The 20,349-nt window shown below is 49.3% G+C and overlaps 1 protein-coding gene across 3 annotated transcripts in view; it reads left to right on the top strand.

The window, feature by feature from the left end:
• The window catches only part of GDAP1L1 (ganglioside induced differentiation associated protein 1 like 1), a 47,204-nt gene that overhangs the window by 6,553 nt on the left and 20,302 nt on the right, over positions 1-20,349 (top strand). For 2 of the 3 annotated variants that reach the window (XR_004301215.1, XM_032419483.1), the window contains exon 1: positions 13,873-14,317. The exons of the other annotated variant lie outside the window; for it this stretch is intronic. Coding sequence is in view for 1 of the 2 variants with exons in the window: in XM_032419483.1 (XP_032275374.1) it covers positions 14,138-14,317 (180 nt within the window). In the remaining variant the exon portion in view is untranslated. Of the gene's footprint in view, positions 1-13,872; positions 14,318-20,349 lie in introns of those variants that run through there. 3 annotated transcript variants of the gene reach the window in all.

Raw genomic sequence — 20,349 nt, 5'->3', positions numbered from 1 at the left:
ACTGCCCTTGTGCACCGTCTCATCTCCTGGGGCTACTTTTACAGCCAAGGTGCCAACTTGGTGCTGCGGCCCAGCCGGTGTGGTCTCCTCTGAGAGGCCTTTCGAGGAGGGCAGACCAGAACACTTGTCCTGCTTTTTCTCCTGGGCAGGCCCAGAAGGCCTCTGTCCCTTCCCACTGTATGGGAACCTCTCTTTAATCTTACAGTGTGTCATCCTCCCACTGTGGCTTATAGAGAATCTGTATCCTCTCACCCCCAATTTGTGTTCTTGATCTACAGAGAGTTTGGAAATTAGGAAATCTTTTTTCCTCCCCAAAAAGCCAGATTTTAAGACTCTTATCTCACTATGGATTCAAGAAAAATTTCAGACTCAGAGCTGAGCAGTGGCTCTGGAGCAGCAAAGACCACTGACTAAATGGCCAGGGCACTGCTTGACAGAGTGCCCACCTCTTAGCAAGGCGCTTTGGCCATCGCACCAAGACTACAGAGAACAGGTAGGGCATTTCTCCAAAGGAAAAGATGGGTTGCTATTACCCAAAGAAAGGGATAGAGGGAACAGGCAGGCAGAAACAGTGTCTTCCACAGCTTTGGTGAAAGCTTGCTGTTGACACCACGTCTAGATCTTCGGCCCATATGTCCCCTGTCAGGGACCCAGAATTCCTATCCCCTTCAAGGGTCCTTCTAGCTGGACTAAGAATCAGATTGACCTAGCTTGGATGGACTGACCCATTTTCTGAACTCTCTGTGGCCTTCTCAACGTATTGCAATATATTGTAAATCTTTGTACAATATTTCAGGTTCAGATTTCCATTCAGTGTCTTCTCCCTTGTAGTGACCCCAGCAGTGTTACTCTAACCCCATAGGAAGAGAGCTAGAGTTTTATTTTGCCAAAATAAAATCAGCTAATATCTGTAAGTGCTTTCTGTTTTACAAAATGCATTTGCAAATGTGGTTCCTTTGAGCCTCAAAACAACTCTGGGTGTTAGGTACATTTATCTCCATTTCACAGATGAAGCCTAGAGAGGTGAAGCCACCAGTTGAGCTGGTGAGTGACAGGGGTTGGATCTCAAATCCCTCCTCTTCCTAAAGCATGATGCCTTCAGCAAAGGAGAGCCAGAAGGAGGAAAATGACCTTGGGAGAGGAATACCAACTTTGCTTGAAGGAGTAGGAGCTGAAGAAGAGTTGTAGGCGTAGATTCCACAAGTAGGAGCATTTGAACAGGGCAGGCTTGTGAGACCCGTGGTTGTGGGAGCCTGTGGCTGGACCTGCTCCCGTGACTTTGGGGGAGTGGTCCCTGGGACTCCAGAGACGTGGGCCCTTGGGTGAGTCATGGCACTCCCTGAGTCTCAGTCTCCCCATTTGCAGGATGGAGATAACCGCCCCCGCCCCCCACCAACTAGAAGAACTGCTTTGAAGATCTGGTGCCGTGGTGCCTCTCATGCTGCCTTGGGATCTTCGAAGTGCAGGGCAAGCCTCTGAGCCAGGTTCACTTACTCCAGGGGAGAGCAGGCGGGGCTCCAGCCATGGTCCCTTTCTGGTTCTCCTTCTTCCCTTTGCTGCTTCTTACTTTTATCTTTATTATTGGATCAGAGGGAGAGGGACAAGCAACTCCCTGCTGGGCAGAGAGCCCGGTGTGGGGCTTGATTCCAGGACCCTGAAATCATGGCCTGAGGCAGCCACTCAACTGACTGAGCCACCCAGGTGCCCCCTCCCCCCCATAATAATTTTATCTTGAAGACCTCTGTATATCAGGCCTAATTCAGTTGTGTGTCTGGGCATTTTGCAGCCAGATAGATAGATAGATAGATATTTAAGCAATTTCCTACCAGTGTTATTTATATCATTACCAGTTTTTAAAATATTACCAATAGTGCTGCATTAACCACTAGTGCCATTATCCATTATTATCATTAGTGCTCATTGAACAAGTTTGTACTCCTGTAAATGTATTCTATTTATTTATTTATTTTAAAGATTTTATTTATCTGATAGAGACACAGCGAGAGAGGGAACACAAGCAGGGGGAGTGGGAGAGGGATAGGCAGGCTTCCCGCGGAGCAGGGAGCCCAATGCGGGGCTCGATCGCAGGACCCTGGGATCATGACCTGAGCCAAAGGCAGACGCTTAACCGACTGAGCCACCCAGGCGCCCCTCCTGTAAATGTATTTTTTTTTTTTTTTTTTTAAGATTTTATTTATTTATTCATTAGAGACAGAGAGAGAGAAGCAGAGGGAGAAGCAGGCTCCCAAGGAGCAGGGAGCCCGATGTGGGACTCGATCCCAGGACCCTGAGATCATGACCTGAGCCGAAGGCAGACGCTTAACCATCTGAGCCACCCAGGCGCCCTGTAAATGTATTTTAAAGTGAAGTTCCTTGTGACACAAAATTTTTTAAATGATTGATTGATTGATTGATTTGAGAGAATGAGCAGGAGGGGAGGGGCAGAGGGAGAGGGAGCGGCCGACTCCCTGCTGAGCAGGGAGTCCGATGTGGGGCTCGACCCCAGGACCCTGAGATCATGACCTGAGCCGAAGGCAGACACTTAACCGACTGAGCCACCCAGGCACTCTGTGACACAAATTTTAATATCTGATAAGTATGTTAAACTGCCAGATTCCACTCCCACCAGTGGTGTTTGGGGTGTCCATTTGCCTACAATGGCTCTTAGCCAGGGGCTCATTTTGTACCCCCCCCCCCCCGGGAGGACATTTGACAGTGCTTGGAGACATTCTTGGTTGTCACAGCCTGGGAGGTAGTGCTGGAGATGCTCCTGGTGTCTAGGGGGTAGCGGCTAGGGACGCTGCTAAGCATCCCACAGTCAACAGGAGAGCCCCCACCACAAAGAAAGACTTACGTCACGAGTGCTGAGGTTAAAAAACCCTGGCCTCCACCCTTGCCAGGGCTGGAGATGACCATTTTTTTAAGCTTGCCTATCTGATAGTTTGAAAATGATACCTTACCTTATTTTGTACCTCTTTAGGAGAGTGGAGTTGTATTTACTTCCTACATTATGTATTATTTGAATTTGTTATGATTAATGTGTATTATTCTTATAATTTTTTTGAAAAGCCACTGAAGATTTTTTTTTTTAAATCAACACCTCTTTGATTATTACTATGCAATCTGTTCTTAAGATTTAGTCATGTAAGTGCCTATTTGTCTTTCCCTGATAAGGTGTAGAAAGAATTTCTCAGGGTGGGCCTTAAGAACCTGTCAGTGCTTTAGGTTCAAGTCTCTCATTCTCTGGCCTTCAGAATTTCTCTACTGCGCTTCCAAAGCACCTTCTCCCAGTGGACCCCAAACCCAGGAACCACCTCTGAGAATCATCTTAGCCCAGAGATAACTCTTTATCGCAGACCAGGGCCCCACAATGAAATGTATTCTGCAGCTGACCTTAGGACACCCAGAACATCCACCGTGGACTCATCCGCCCAGATGCCAGGGAAAACAAAACAAAACAATAAAAAATCCTTATGCTCATTTCTCCTCTGTGAGACCTGCGATCCATTCACCCTGTGAATTTTCCAGCCTGTCACAGCTGAGCCCAGCCCCTGGTGCTTCTGCAGAGCCCAAAGCTGCTGCCATAGGTTCTGGGGCAGCATGAATGCTTTTGAATTCTCTCTGCTGGGTCCTATCAAATGGAAAAGGAGTGGAGCCCAGTCCTAAGCCCTGCTCAGCATGGTGGGGACTGCTGGAGAAGTGCCCTACACCTTTCACTTGGCTCAGAGAAGCCAGAGCCAGCCAGACTGGAGGAAGTGTCCATGGAGAACTTCTCAGCAATCCTGGATACTCCCAAGAAGATGTCCCACATGGCAGAAATGGCACAGACTTGCCTGCAGCCTTTGCAGATCACCCAATAGCAGACTTTCAGAGTGGCCCTGGTGCCAGGGACAGGCCTCTGCCAGAAGTTCTGTGCATTCGATCTGCAGCCTGTTGTGGTTTTCCAGTAAGCAAAGGCATGTGTGGAGGCTGCCTGGTCTGATGGCTCTCTCCACTCTGGAATCTACACAGATCCTGTCCATGAAATGAAATATCCAACCTGTGAGGCCATAAATGCCTGAGACAGCCCTGCATTGCTGACTTAGTGAGAGAAAACAGTAAGAGGTTCACAGTGGGAAGGGCAGGGAGTTGTGTATAAGAAAGAACACCCAGGGGCGCCTGGGTGGCTCAGTGGGTTAAGCGTCTACCTTCGGCTGAGGTCATAATCCCAGGGTCCTGGGATCAAGCCCTGCATGGGGCTCCCTGCTCAGTGGGGAGCCTGCTTCTTCCTCTGCCCTTCCCACTGCTCGTGCTCTCTTTCTCTCTCCCTCTCTCACATGCTGTCTCTCTCTCTCAAATAAAATCTTTAAAAAGAAAAAAAAAAAAGAACACCCACCTGCAAGTCAGGGCCTGAGTTCTGCTCTTGCCTCCTGTCCTGGGACAGATAAATCACCATATTTCTCTGGGTCTCAGCTTTCTTGTTAAGTGGTTATTGGAAGCATTCACTCTGTTTTTCCGTGTGTAATTTTCTCAAACAGTAACATTGCCAACTAGATAAAGCTGGCTAAAATAAATTAGAGATCTAAAATAGAGTTTAAAACCAGTCCAGTTCCTGCTGGTTAGTTTTTCTTATTTAAAAGTAATAGATGTTCAGAAGAGAAAAAAAAAACCATACAGCCAAACATAAAGTAGTTCATAGAGGACACTCACCTGGAGACCATGCTGTTGGCATCTTGTTGAGACGCTTTCAGATAAGACGTTCTTAACTTGGATTGGTGGATGGGCTTTGCGGAGGAGAGCTCCTGAATGATTTAATACCCGCCCCCCTTATGGGCCATTTAGGATATATGAGTTGTTTTTTCATTACAAAGAATGCCATGCAGATACAAGCTGGATAAAAAATAATTAGCACTTAATGAGAAAGCAAGCAGAAGAATGGACAATTTGAACACCTGACAAAGATGCTTTAAAGGGCACAAAAGCGTGCCAAATTGTCCCACAGTGTACAAAAATTACCAATGAGAGACAAATAGATTAATGCTCGTGTTCAGCCATTTGCATTTAAGTTAACAAATATTTACTGGACAGATGCTGTTGTATCTGTGCCAGGTGCAGAGGACTCCACTGGCAGCCCAGCTGCTGACCTCACAGCTTTCAAACTAGTGGAGACCGACACGGAAACTATTTCACGCACAAACAGTCATTTGTGTTTAAGCAAACTGCCTTCACGCGTGATTGGCGCATTAGAACCCTGAACCATCTCCCTCCCTGAGCTCTTTTCCTTGACCCCGCCTCCCAGCCGCTGAGGGGCCTGCAGGTCTCAGCCTTGAGGGGAGTTCTTCCAGCTCACATCCAATCCAGACGTTGCCTCCGAGTGTCCCTGCATGGAGGCCATTCAACTTTTGCTTGTCCTCTTTGGGGAACAGGAAGCTTACAACCCTCAATTTGGCCCGTGCTTGTTTGAAACTTTTCCTTATATTGAGCTGCAGCCTCCCTCCCTGTAGCTTCCTCTGATTGGCCCCAGAACCTCACAAAACAAGTCTGCCTTCTTCAACCTGGAGATCTAAAGAGCTTTAGATCTTCAGGTGAAGCACCCAATCCCATGGTCTGCCCCCAAGACAGTACCCAGCATCTGTGATGTCCTCCCCTGGCAGAAAGGGCCTGCAAGTCCCCTGTTGATTCATCAGACCATGCACATGCCCAGACCAAACAAAGTATCCATGAACAGATGGCCACGGCATGGGGGCAGCAAGGCCCAGATCTTTGAGGACAGATTATGCTGGTTACACTAGAAAACCTCCTGCAAGCTTCGGGAGGGTGGATGGGGTTGGAAAGAAGATGAGCCAGCCCTTATTGGAGGACCTAATCTACTGTCCTCCCCCAGAAAAGAGCCTGTGTGCCTAGAATGTGTGCTTATCTCCTGGGGATTTTATTTTATTTTTTTAAAGACTTTATTTATTTGACAGAGCACAGATAGAGTGGCAGGCAGAGGGAGAAGCATGCTCTCCGCTGAGCAGGGAGCCCGATGCGGGGCTCGATCCCAGGACCCTGGAATCATGACCTGAGCTGAAGGCCGAAGCTTAACCGACTGAGCCACTCAGGCGCCACTCTCCCGGGGATTTTAATTCAGCTGGTCTAGGGTAGACCCGAGATTCTGCTTACAAGCTCCCAGAGATGTGCTGATAATTCAGAGGATACCTTTTGAGTAGCAGAGCCCTAGGGCAGTGGTGTCATAATACCCTGGAGGAGCTTTAAAAAATACCAAGAGTTTGGCTTACCCCAAACCTACTGGTTCAGTCTTCTTGTCCATTTATCGAGAAGGTCTCAACCTAGATTGCACATTAGAATCACTTGAGTTTTTGGGGCGCCTGGGTGGCTCAGTCGTTAAGCGTCTGCCTTCGGGTCAGGTCATGATCCCAGGGTCCTGGGATCGAGCCCCGCGTCGGGCTCCCCGCTCCGCGGGAAGCCTGCTTCTCCCTCTCCCACTCCCCCTGCTTGTGTTCCCTCTCTCACTATGTCTCTCTCTGTCAAATAAATAAATAAAATCTTTAAAAAAAAAAAAATCACTTGAGTTTTTAAAATGCTCTCACTCATTGATCTCTCTCTCTTTCTCTTGCTGCTTTAATTTGAAAAATTTACCAGCCTAATTTGGTGTGGGAGCAGAGGTTCCCAGCCCTGGCTGCACATTAGAGTCACCCGGGAGTATTATAAAATGTCAGTGTCAGGGCCCTTCCCTGCAGACCCACTGAATCAGAATTCTCGGGGTTAGGGCCAAGAGATCAGCATTTCATAAAGCTCCCCAGATGATTCTGAGGTGTAGCCCCTGGTGCAGAGTCTGAGAGAAGAATCATCTGGGGTTCTTGATGAAAATACAGGTTACCACACTCTCCCCCGAACATTCCGGGACTGTATGTTTAACAAGTGCCATGGGATGGGGTGCCTGGGTGGCTCAGTCGTTAAGCTTCTGCCTTTGGCTCAGGTCATGATCCCAGGGTTCTGGGATTGAGCCCCGCATCGGGCTCCCTGCTCCGCGGGAAGCCTGCTTCTCCCTCTCCCACTCCCCCTGCTTGTGTTCCCTCTCTCACTATCTCTCTCTCTGTCAAATAAATAAATAAAATCTTTAAAAAAAAAAAAAAAAAAACAAGTGCCATGGGTGATTCTTAGGAAATGGCAAGGTTGGGAAACACTGAGGTAGAGGAAAGGTCCCTGGATTGGAGTCAGAAAGACAGTGCTCCTAGCTCCAAGACTTCCCACAGGTCACTTAGCCTCGCTGAGATTCATCTCTTCATCTGTAAAATTGAGAGGATGGTAATTGTGCGGGGCAGAGATGGATATAACTAGCTCAGAGGTCTGCATAGCCAGTCTATAGGACAGTTCTTGTTGGAAACTGTCACAGGCCAGAGACTACATTTCCCAGCTCTCCTTTGCACTTTGGTGACGTGGCCACAGGACTGAGTTCTGGCCAGTGGAACAAGGGCATAAGTAAGGAGGACTGCCACCCATTGAAACCTCCCACAAGGTCCTCTGCTCTCTCTCTTCACTGTGTGCCCACTGGGTAGCAGTGCCTGCTGGATCGCAATGCCTGGGTGATCTTGGAAGCCACATGGGAAGGTTGGCAGAGAACTCCCTGCCCTTCCCCCCTACCTACTGCTAATTGGACTTTGCGTGAGTGAAAAATAAACTGTGTAAAGCCACTGTGGTTTTGCTCTTTCAGTAGCTAGTGCCATGTTAACTGACATACTGCCCCTAGGATTGTGGCAAAAATTATCTCAGGCAGAGGCTGCAAAATGATGATGTGAGGGCTTAGATCCAACCCACGAATATGTTTTGTTATTTCTGTGCCAGCCAGTTGTTTTTTTTTTTTTCCGTAACACATTTTAAGATGAGAGATTTCACGTGAACCTCTGGATCTCCAGGTTCTTGAAAACCTGGAATAGCTGGCAGCCAAGCTTGCAATCCACTCCGGGAGGGATTGGCTGGAACAAGGAGCGGCCAGCTGTATGTCAGGTGGAACACGTGCTCTCCCAATCCACCGTGCTCCTCACCACAGCCTTACGGCATTTTTGGGGTCCCTGTGGCTTCCTGAGCCAGCAGGCCCTCAGGTAATCGATGTAGACAGTAGATGCATTCACTGTTAGGATTTTTCACAGCGTATTTCTTCAGGCGACTTCTAACTCCCAGGAGAACCATTCATCCTGCCCCAAACTTGGAAGCAAAATCTCCTGAGTGAACCTTTCAGGCTGAAGGATGTCCTCCACCCCCACCCCAGCCCACCCATGGCTGTGGCCCGTTCAGTGTCTGCTATCTGTGGAGGCAGTGGTGTGTGGAGGAAAGGGCGCAGGTGTATCTGGGGATCAGGTAGACCTGGACCCCAACCCCAGCTCTGCTGCTTCCTAGCTGATGATTGGGGGTCAGGCAGTTCGTGTTATTTATTTTAGAGAGAGCGTGAGTGGGGCCGGGGGTGGGGGGCAAAGGGAGAGGGAGAGAGAGAATCTCAAGCAGACTCCATGCGGGGCCCAATCTCACGACCCTGAGATCGTGACCTTTGCTGAAATTAAGAGTCGGACACAACCGACTGAGCCACCCAAGTGCCCCACCATGTAACCACTTTTGCTGACTATCCTTCTATAACTTATTTTAAAAATTGAATCATATATACTTTTTTGGTAACCTGCTTTTTTTTCTTTTTATATTTTAAGTATTCTAGTAACTCTTGCTAAATAGAATTTTTAGAGTAGCTCATATAATTCCAACCTGTTGTTTTTTTTTTTTTTAAAGATTTTATTTATTTATTTGACATAGACACAGCGAGAGAGGGAACACAAGCAGGGAGAGTGGGAGAGAGAGAAGCAGGCTTCCTGGAGCAGGGCGCTTGATGCGGGGCTCGATCCCAGGACCCTGGGATCGTGACCTGAGCTGAAGGCAGCCGCTTAACGGCTGAGCCACCCAGGCGCCCCAATTCCAACCTGTTTTTAACCGTAACCTATACATTGTACCCTTACTCATTTAGTGGATATAAATTGTTCCATGGTGCAGACGTACTCTATTTATCTAATCCCCTATTGTGTGGACACTTAGAACTCCCATTCTCTGTGGACTTGGGTGTTAGCACTTTACTTTGGGCTAATAACTTCATTCACCTGAGCATCAATTTCCCCATGCCTGTGATCAGGATAGTAACAATCTCACTTCACTTGAGATAATGACTAAAAAGTGCTTAGCACAGTGTCTGGCACATGGGAAACCCTCATAGCTGTTACTGTCATAACATATTGTAATCTACCAGTAGTAGGCCCAAGTGAGCAGTTCCCTGAGGCTCTCCACATCACTGTGCACTGAGTTCACATTCAAGGCATCTTGGTGGCTGAGTCCGTCCCTGGTTCTCAGGGAGAGAAGGGCAGGAGTGATCCCATCACTGGCAAGGAACAGCTCGTCTCCAGTGTGAATTAATACATTGGAATGTCAGTATATGTATCTCAGGCGTTTTCAGATTTCTGGCACCCAAACTGGATGTTACTTTTCCCTGACTAAAACTCTCCAGTGACTCCCCAGTGCCCTCAGCATGATGTGATAACCCCTAAAGGTGGCTTAGCAGGCCTGGCATGACCGCCGAGCCTCATCTCTCACCTGTCTCCAGCCAGATGAACAGCCGTGGGTCCCTGAAACACCGCACCCTCTCTCTCACCTCTGGGCTTTGCACCTGCTCCTCCCTCTGCCTGGAGCATGCATCCCTTTCCCTATCTTCTCTCCATCTGGCTAATTCCTCCTCATTCTTAAAGTCCTCTGCTTAGAGGTCCCTGAGCAGATGCTGGCAATGCCCTACCTGTCCCTACTTTTACCATTTCTGTGCACACTGGCTGACCCCCAGCAGGCAGCACCCACATGGGTTGCCTGAGGGCTTTCTGTAGTCGCTGGAAGTTTCTCTGCCAACCTCAGGGCAGGCCCGAAATGCTGGGAAATTAGCACTCCCTGCAAGGAGCAGCCTTCCAACAATGACAGGACTTCGTGTGCAAATGCCCTGGCTTTCTTCCTCCTCGGGGAAGTGCTTTACACCAGCCTCAGGATTTCCCTGTGGGATTAAGCTCCAGGCACCCAGGGTGCTAACTTGCTTGACAATACACCTTCCCAGGCTGCCTTTCTTGCCTGTGTTATTCCCCCACTTGCCTCCCAGAGTTTCCTTCTCCCAAGTTAACTGCTTGTCCTTGAATTCTTTTTTTTTTTTTAAAGATTTTATTTATTTATTTGACAGAGAGATCACAAATAGGCAGACAGGCAGGCAGAGGGAGAGGGAGAAGCAGGCTCCCTGCTGGGATCATGACCTGAGCCTAAGGCGGATGCTTAACCGACTGAGCCACCTGGGTGCCCTGTTGTCCTTGAATTCTCGTCTTGGGATCTGCTTCAGAGGAACCCATACTGAGAGCCCCCAGCTCCTGAGAGCCTTCGCTGGCATGTCCAGCACCCAGGTGGGACGGGCAGGTGCCCCTTCCCGGCTCTGCCACACCCCCCATCCTTGCCCCAGCACAGCACTCATCATGTTGGGGTATAATTGCCCAGGTCTGCACAGAAACACAGACCATTCGCTGTGGAAGAAATTAAAATGGATTTGAAACAGTTGAAAAGATGAAACTCAAAGAATGCCAGTTGATAAGGCACCTGAAAGGGCAAAATTAGAAAATCATTTTACAGCCCCTGATAATTGGTCTAGCCAAGGACCATCAGTGGATGAAAAACCAGATACCCATAAGGTCCTGGTGGGAAGAGGAAAAATGGACATTTAACATGGAAAGTGGTGGTCACCACCTCAATGAAACATGGTGTCACTAATAGTGGGACACCAAGATATTGTGGATGTCCGGATTCGAGGCAAAATGAAGCACACGGCTCCACCCATGAAGGATTAGTTAAATCCCTGCCCCCAAATGCTTCACCTGAATCTAGTCTATCCTTTAGACCTAAGTGCTAGTTTATAGGAAACACAGAGGAGAGTACAAGTTAAAAGGCGCGACAATGACCAATCAGGATCCCAAGCAGAACATTGTACAGGACAGCTCTGTGAGTTAACATTGTGGGGAAAAATATAAAGGAATGAGGACCATTCTCCATAAAAGAGACTTGAGAGGTAACAACAGAATTCATGGCATGGTCCTCGTGTGGATCCTAGTTCAAACGCGCTATGCAGACATTTCTGGTACGACAGGAGAAATGGGAATGTGAACTAGATATCAGGGCCTTATTGTTAATTTTTTAAATGTGAAAAGTGTGTTGTTTATGTGAGAAAATGACTTACATTAGATGTAAAGTATTTAATACTGAAGTATTTCATGGATGAAATATCATGATGCCTATAATTCATTTCAAAATACTTCAAACTCTCCTTCCCAAATTAAACAAACGTGGCAAGTTTTAACCAATGATTGTACTTAGGTGATGGATATATAGGTGTTCACTGAGCTATTTTGTTTGCTATGTCATATGTCTGAAAATTTCTTTATCATAAAAACTCAAAAGAGAGAAGCAAATAAAAACCACAATATACCATTTTTTCACCCAGAGATTCAAAAAGAAAAAAAATATGCTGAGTTGGCAAGGGTGCAGGGAAATGGGCCCTTTTGTCGATTGTTGGTGGGGAGTATAAATTGGAACAGCCTCTTTGGAGGGAACTTGGGCAGAGACATACTCCTCGATCTAGCAACTCCACTGCTAAGAATTTATCATACAAATTATACTCAAACATGGGCACAGATCTGTATGAATAAGGATTTTTGCTGCAGCATTGTTTTTATAACAAAAAATTAGAAACAGCATATATGTCTGTTAATAGGAGTTGTTAAATTTGTTACAGTGCATCCATACCATGTAGACTGTTCTAAAGTAAGGGTTAGACCTGCGTCGATAGGAAACTCTTCTCCAGATGTATCGATTAGAAAAATGCAAAGAGCAGGCCAATGTCTGTCCTACTTGCCACCGTAGTTCTGATGCCATCAAAGTGCCTAGCACGCAGTGGGGGCACAGTTAATATTTGTTGAGGGGATGACTACACATTTGAGTGCAACTGCTGTAACGTGGGCTCCTTGGATGCATTTAGGTGGAAGACACAGGGACTGGGGGGCATCCCAGTTGGGTGGCGGCTGGCGGTGCCAGGGGTGAAAGATTCACTCAAGGCAGAACAAAAGTGATAGAAGTTTATCGGATACACTGCAAGGGAGCATCGGCAGGACAGTAAAGGAGAGATTGTCTGCCACGAGCTATAGTTACAAGGTGGAGTAAGGGAGTATGGGGACATATGGAATTGTACTTTTTTTTTTTTTTTTTGGTAATCTTAGGAACTGTGCTTGGTTGTAACTGGTCAGTTAGGGCTGATGGCTCTTTCAAGTTGGGTCTCTTAATGAGCCTGTTTGGGTTAGCTAGGTGGTCGCTGTGGGCCCTTTTGCCTTGCTCAAGTTTCCACTGCTCAAGCCTGTTGCCTAAAATTGACCTCTACAGGGACCAGATTTTCTAAGGTCTTACTTCCCTGAATTCAGACATTTGAATTTTCCCTCAAGACACATCATATCCTGCTTTGTAAAATCAAATCATGAACAGCAAGACACTTTGAGGAAAAAGGAATAAAAATTTCATGGAGGGGCACCTGGGTGGCTCAGTTGGTTAAGCATCTGCCTTAAGCTCAGGTTGTGATCTCAGGGTCCTGGGATCCAGCACACACCGCCCCCCCACTCAGGCTCCCTACTCAGTGGGGAGTCTGCTTCTCCCTCTCCCTTTGACCCTCCCCCCACTCATGCGCGCTCTCTCGCTCTCTCTCGCTCTCTCTCACTCAAATGAATAAAATCTTAAAAAAAAAAATTCATGGAAGGGCAACAAAGAATTTGCTGAACCAGGAAGGCTAGTGTGGCAACTGGGACTTAGTAGAAAATGTAGCTCCAAGCTTCCTGGCAGCCAAAGCAAAAAGGGAAGCCCGTGGGCCACAGAACTTTTGCTATCTGGTAGAAAGAAGGACACTGATTCCTCAAGAGCCATGCTTATCAGTCTGAAAGGGTGATGTGCTCAGGAGTTTTTGAGAGCATCACATGGAGGGAGGGCAAATTCAGAAGCTTATCTTCCTGGTGCATCTATTTGCTCAATGGTAAATAAATTACAACAATATTTATAGCAAGGGAAGCAAGGGTATACTAAGGAACTTTATGTAAAGCTCCTATGAATATTTAGGATAAACTAAGTGGTAGCGGGACATTATGGGCTCTGCTAGTTATGCCTCAGTCTCCTGGGTGAAGTGACCTTGGACCAATGACTTGACATCTCTGAGCCTCACCTTCCTCCTCTAGTAAAAATGATTATTGTGCAGATGAATGAGATGATGCGTGTAAAGTGCTTGGGTTGATAAATGCTTGCTGTGCTTTTGTCTATACATTATCATGGTATCATGACCTTATCACTACCAGCATAGACTCTGGAGCCAGACAGGCTGGGTTCGAATCTTGACTCCACCACTTACTAGCTAGGGGACCTTGGCCAAGGTCACTTAACCTCTCTGTGCTCAGTTTTGTCCTCTGTAAAACGAGGCTCATAGGGTTATTGTGAGGGCTCAATGACTTGATGGTTGTAAAGCTGGGGCACACGGCAAGTGCTGTGTAAGCATTTGCTCCAGACTTCATAGTTTGCTCCCTTCTGTCCTTAGAGGTCCTTCAGGAGAAATGCTAGAAAATGACAGCCCCTAAGAGAAACAAGCTATTTCCAGACACTGATTTATGAAAGGAATGGGTCTCTATAACACCAGTTGTCCTAAGAGGTATTTGCTTCCTGGAAGATAGCCAGAATGCGTTAACAATGGTGGAGTCTTGGCAGATGACTGGCCAGATACTAGCTATATGGGGGGCAAGGCCCACTCCCCTGTGGCTCCTTGAACCCTTCCAGGGAGCCGGACCCGAGAGGACTGGTGGTTTCTCTGGCAGGGGCCAGGGGCGTGCCAAGGGGAGGAGGAGGGAAGGAGCTCCTGGGATCCCCCACACCCCTCCCCCACTCGCCCAGCGAGTAATGACATTCACGGAGAGGGGAGGGAGGGAGCGAAGCAGAGGGGCAGGCTCCGCGAGGCCATGTGATGCAGGGCGAGAGAGAGCTGCCGCCGCGGAGCCTCCTTCTTTCCTCCCTCTGATTCCGGGCTGTCATGGCGACCCCCAACAACCTGACCCCCACCAACTGCAGCTGGTGGCCCATCTCGGCGCTGGAGAGCGATGCGGCTAAGCCGGTGGAGGCCCCTGACGCGCTCGAGGCGGCCTGCCCCGCCCATTGGCCCAAGGAGAGCCTTGTTCTGTACCACTGGACCCAGTCCTTCAGCTCGCAGAAGGTAGAGCCCAAGGGAGCAGGGGAGCAGAATGCACCCGGTGGCCAGGAGGCGTGGGGGAGGGGATCCAGGAGGGTGGAAGGGGTCTGAGGACCCCGGTGAGAGGTTGGAGGGTGAAATGTGGGGTTGCAGGGGCCGGAGGGTTGAGATTGCCGGGCTGCTCTCCCGGGAGGTGACTGGCCCTGTCTTGGGCCCCAGGAGCACCATCCCCAATTCTGGGAACATCCATTATGCCTCTTTCCCTCCCAGAAAGACCCAGTCTGTTGGAGGGCTGAGAAGAGAGACAAAGGCAAGGGGAAGGGAATGGGCACTGCTGGGAAGGCGGCCTGTTGGAGGGGGCGGCTGCTGCGGGGAGGGAGGAGGAGCGCTTCCTGGGATCTAGCCTCCAGCCCCAGTAGTCGGTGGTGGGCCTCCCTCCGAGCTGCTGTCCTGGATACTACAGGCCCTCCAGGTCACAGCTCCTGCGTGCCTGGCTGGGAGCCTTCCTCTGGCTGGGGCTTGGAGGGTCTGTCCCTAGTCCTCTCCCACATCCACACTTATCTTGAGCTGAGAAGGAAGGAGTTAACCCATCTCCTTAGACCGGCTCGGTTCGGCCCCTAAAATCTATGTTTTGCTCTTAAAGACACAGATGGCCCCTCCGCCCCTTCTCAGACCCAGACGAGCTGGGGGGGCGGGGAGCAGTTAGGAATCCAGCCTGGTGCTGAGTTTTCGGGGTTCCCGCTTCCTGGGGGAGAGGGCCAGACACTGCGCCTGTAAGACAGGGGAGCCTCTAGGGGCGCAATCTCCCACCCTGGGCAGCTGTCCGTCAGTGGGGCACGAATTCAGCACCATGGCCAGGGCCCAACAGCGAGTGCTGCTGATCTCTCAAGTGGCGCTCATTGTCAGACCTGGGATTCCTCTTCTTCCTGGAAGATCCTTTTGTTCCATTCACTCATTTTTCAGGTGGAGAAACAGATTCCGTAAAGAGAAAGGAACCAAAAGACTTGGGTTTGAGTCTTGGTCCAGGCTCAGTTCATCATCTGGAAAATGAGACGATGATGATGATGATGATGATAACAACAACAACAACAACAACAATAATAATAGTAATAGTTACTTCTTCTAATTCCCACCCCTTCTCAGGGCTGCTGAGAGGGTTGTTGAAGAGGCGGTATAACTTAGTGTTCTAGACGGCACTACCCAAACTTGAGCATACATTAGAATCACTGCATGATCCTGGTTAAAACACAGACTGCTGGGTCCCACCACAGATATTCTGATTCAGCAGGTCTGGAGTAGGGCTCAAGAGGCTGCATTTCCAACTAGCTGCCAGTGATGCTGATAAAGCTAGCCCACTGATCGTCCTTTGAGTAGCTCCAGTTTAGAATATAGACTCTGAGGCCAGGCAGTCGCCAGTGGAAGAGCCATCTTCCCCAGTAATTCACTGTAAAGCTTTGGACAGGTTACCTTGCCTCTCCAAAGCCTCGGTTTTATAATCTGTAAAATGGAGCTAATGGCAGTACCTTTCTCAGAGGGTTATTTTGAGGGTGAAATGAGGTGACACACAAAACATGCTGATAGCAGTTCCTGGCACAGGGTCAAGGCTCTGATAATTATAGGTGTTACAATATCACTAAAGTGCTAGGGGAAGGAGGGGTTGGGTTAGCCAGAGCCACTCTGGGACTCATCCATAAATTCTACACGTGCATGCTGAGCACCTACTATACTACATGCCAGGCTCTCTGCAAGTTGCTGGCAGTTTGGAGATGAATCAGACTGACCTCCAGATTTCAGAATACCTTCCCACCCAGAACCTTAGGAGCCAGGCCTCAGTGGCTGGCACTGGACAGGGGGCAGAGGGATGGTACCTCCCATCACCATTCCCCAAGGGAGCTTCTTCCTCTTCCCTTTGCCACCATGGAATATATCCTATTCAGTCTGCACTCAGGGCTGAGATGGCCCCTTATTCAGGGATGGGACTACCCACTGCAACCCCATTTGTGACCAGGCCAGCCTGGGTATCTTCCTGCCTCCCCTCCAGGACATTCCCCTTGCCTGGGGGCCATGGTGGGTTCTAGAGGCAGTGTAGCCTGGTGGGAAGGGCATGGGCTCTGCAGTCAGATGGTCTTGGGTTCCATTTTCATCTTAAGTGCTTACTGGCTGTGTGACCTTGGACAAGTCACTTCTCTGTGCCTCAATATCCTCATCTGGCAAAAGGGACTTTTGCATCCAACCCTGCAGAATTCCTGGGAGATTAAGAGGACATGGACATATGTTAAGTGTCTGGCACATAATAGGAATTTAGCAGGTAAGCTTCCTTCTTTTCAGTCCTGAAGAGCCCTGCCTGCATTCAGGGAGCAGTTCCCCTTGGTAGAGCATCTGAGAAGCCTGTCTTTAATGGTACATGAATAACAGAAAATAGCCTACTCCCGAGAGTGGTGGTGGTGGCTTCATGGGACATCTGGGGACTGTCCCAGAGCCAGAGGGCAGCAGGACAGTGAGGGGGTCCAGAACCCAGACTCTGGGGCCAGACTGCCCAGGGTTCAATTTTAACTCTGCCACTGACCAGCTGGGTAATTCTGGGCAGGTTGCTTAGCCTCTCATGCCTCAGGCATCACATCTGTAAATTGAGAATAATAACAGCACATCCAGGATAGGGCCATTGTGAGGATTCAGCAAATGTATCCATTAAATCACCTAGAGCAGCACCTGGCTCATAGAAAGTGCCCAGTAAGCAAACTTATATTTGCCAGACAGGAGATCAAAGCCTGATAGGGCCACCTCCCACTGTGTCACTTCGTGCACGTGTCTTCACTTCTGCAAGTCTCCGCTTCCTCCTCTGTGCTGAAGGAACGGTACCTACCTCAGAGGGTTGTGAGGATTGGATGATATCATGCATGGCCACAAACTTACTTAGCACAATGCCTTAAAGATTGCACACTAACAGTGAACTTTCGGGCACCATCATAAGTGATCATCTGGGGCCACAGGGTTCAGAGGAGGTTCTGAATGCAAAGTGTAGATGTTAGCTTGTTTCTGAGGCTGTTCCTGCCCTCCAGCCTCTTTCTCCTTGGCTGGGGGGTGGAGGTGAGCAAAGGGGTGAGACTGGGAGGGGCAAACATGCGACATTCTGATTGCTGGTATTCCCACTCACTAGCTTGTGACCTCATGTAGGTCCTGACCCTCTTTGGTCGTCGGCTTTTCAACATGAAAATGGACTAGATGTGTGATACAACCTGCATCCCTCCCTCCCTAGGCAGGAAGAACAGCCCTGTCTCTGTGTGTCCCCAGCCCTTTGAGCATCCTTCCATCCTCACACCAGCCAGTTTTTTAAAAAACCAAGATTGCTATTTACTAGCTCTGTGACTTTGGGCAACTTAGTGCTGTCTCTGTGCCTGTTTTCTCTTTTGTAAAAGGAGCACGATACTAGTACCTACCTCATTAGGTTTTTGTAACACATGTAAATGTCTTAGAGCAATGCCTGGCACAGAGAAAGTGCTATATGAGAGTTAGCTATTCTTCTTGTTATTTCTACCAAGGTGAGTCTCTGAGACCCATCCTTGGCTTCCTGCAACAAGCCTGTTTAAGGTTCCCTGACCCCATCTTCTCAGGGTCTGCCCTTGTCTTAGATGTACCTGTGGGGAGAACCTGGCCCAACCTTCTGCCCCCAGCAGTAAGATGCCCAGACCTGGGTCCTGTCAGGAGACAGTCCTGACACCCAAGACTGAGCAGGTCTTCGAGAGGCCCCTCTCAGACATGGCAGGAGGAAGCAAGAGGTGGAGGGTGATCCCTACCTCCCACCCTGGCCTTGCCTTTCAAGCTCTTGGGTCCTGGCCCCCAGCCCTGTCCATGTTGCACTTGACCCTTTACCCCACCCCCACCCCCAGAAACTCACAGGTGACAACTGCAGATCTCACCACCCTTCTCAGAAGCCTGCAGTGGTTGGGGCGCCTGGGTGGCTCAGTTGGTTAAGCATCTGCCTTCGGCTCAGGTCATGATCCCCCACATCAGGCTCCCTGCTCAGCGGGGAGCCTGCTTCTTCTTCTGCCCCCTGCCCCACCTCCTGCTCGCGCTCACTTTCCCTCTCTCTCACAAAAATAAATAAAATCTAAAAAAAAAAAAAAAAAAAGAAGCCTGCAGTGGCTCACCAGGTCCTTCCGGGGAAAGAGCCAGAATCCTCAAAATGGCCTTAGGCTCTGCTGCAGGATCCTAAGCATGACTGGATCATGGACCCCTCATCAATGGGGGGAACCCTTTGGCTCTTTCTCACAATAATGCTTTTAATGGATAAAGTAAAATACATTGCATTACTAAAAGGAAAGCCAATGGAAGTACAGCTGTTGTCATACTTTTAGAACAAATTCATTATATAATAATACATGTTTCTATATTAACCCGTTATACAGCCTGCCCTTGTGGCAGGACCAATCCCTGTAATGTCAAAGTCATGAGGAGTGTACTGTAGCCGTGTGGAGTGATGGAAGTGATTTCTTGTGGTGACAATACTTCAGGCGTTGCTAACACTACCATGCTTTGACACCTACACTACTCATAATTGCAGAAAATGCTGTCAGTATGAGATTACTGAAAGTAAACATGTAATTTTCCCATCCTAGTTTAAGGAGTCCCTGGATTGATTCATGGACTCCTGAACCTGGGAGTCTCCATTACAAGGCCCTGTGCATGACCTGCCTTCGTCTCGTCTCCCTGTCTGCCCCCCCTCCCCAGCCACACTGACCTCCTCACTGTGTTTCAATACGCCAGACCAATACGGGGCTCTAGGGCTGGCCAGTCCCTCTGCCTGGAACTCTTTTCCTTTGATCCCTGTGTGGGCCACTCCTTCACCTTGATTAATTAAAAACAAAAAAAAGTATTTGAGAGAAATACACTGAGGTTCAGAGACTCTTAAGTGTCTTTTACAAAGTCACACAGCAACTAAAGGGTTGGGCAGAGATGCCAAGCCAGCACCTTGCAGTTGCCTCATAAACTAGGGCCTGGGTGAGGAGGGACAGTGCCCGACTATGACAAGAAGCACCAGTGAGCTAATTCCATGCACCCGCCGGGAGGAGAGTCTGCCCCAGGGGTGCTTGATGGCTGGCCACACTGCATGATGACCACCTAAGTCTGGTCCAGTCTCTGGGATGCAGAGATAGCAGATGGCCTTAGTGACTGCATGCCCTTCCCCCCGGGCCTGGCTTCCCCCCGCCCTCCCCTCCCCTGCAGGATGGCACCTGGCTCTGGCCTGCAGCTCAGCTAAAGGAGAAAGTCTCCTTGGCCGCCTTCCGGCATGACCCTGAGGCAGCTCCAAGCAAAACTGTTACATCCCTAAAGAGAGTCCCCTCCCAGGCACCAGCCCCACCTGGCACCCTCACTGGAGTCCCAGGGCAGGGCCTGGGAGTGGTCCTTGGGGGCAGGTGCCCTGCCAGGAGGCAAGGCCAAATGTCTGGACTGCCAAGAGCAGAGGCCTGGTTTGGTTTCCATTTCCATCCATTCAGTGGTCCCAGCTTGGCCTGGGGAGGCTGGATGGCTGGGCGGAGCCAGATCGCCCAGGGTGGAGGATGCCAGGATGGGCAGGAGGAAGGGAGCAGGCAGTTCTGCTCCAGCCAAACTGCAGCCTTGACTGCTCTGGGGCTTCTCCAGGGCATCGGCACCACCCAGGAGTTCAGATATACACATGCACATACTCTCCTGCTCATGCACACTCACCTATACGTACACACAAGGACACACATGTGCCTATGCACACTCATGTCCACACTAATGCACATGCACTCACACAATACTTTAATACAGTTGCTCAGACACTCATCCATACATACGCACACTCATGCACACATATACACACACATGCACACACACACACACACACGCTCATTTACACAGTTGCCACTCAGGTTCAGGCTCATGCACTCACACACTCGCATCCCCAGACCAAACATGCCACCCCCGGTGCTCACTCTCCGGCACAGTTCCTCCCCCTCTCTTAGACAGAGCCAGCAGTGCCCTCCCACTGTCTCCAGCATGGCCCGAGTGTAGCGGCAGCTTGCAGCAGCTGC

Source organism: Phoca vitulina, unplaced genomic scaffold, assembly GCF_004348235.1.
Source record: "Phoca vitulina isolate PV1807 unplaced genomic scaffold, GSC_HSeal_1.0 scaffold22, whole genome shotgun sequence".
NCBI classification, from domain to species: Eukaryota; Metazoa; Chordata; class Mammalia; order Carnivora; family Phocidae; genus Phoca; species Phoca vitulina.
Note: the sequence above shows the minus strand (reverse complement) of the source record. Positions and strands in the feature narration are given on the sequence as shown.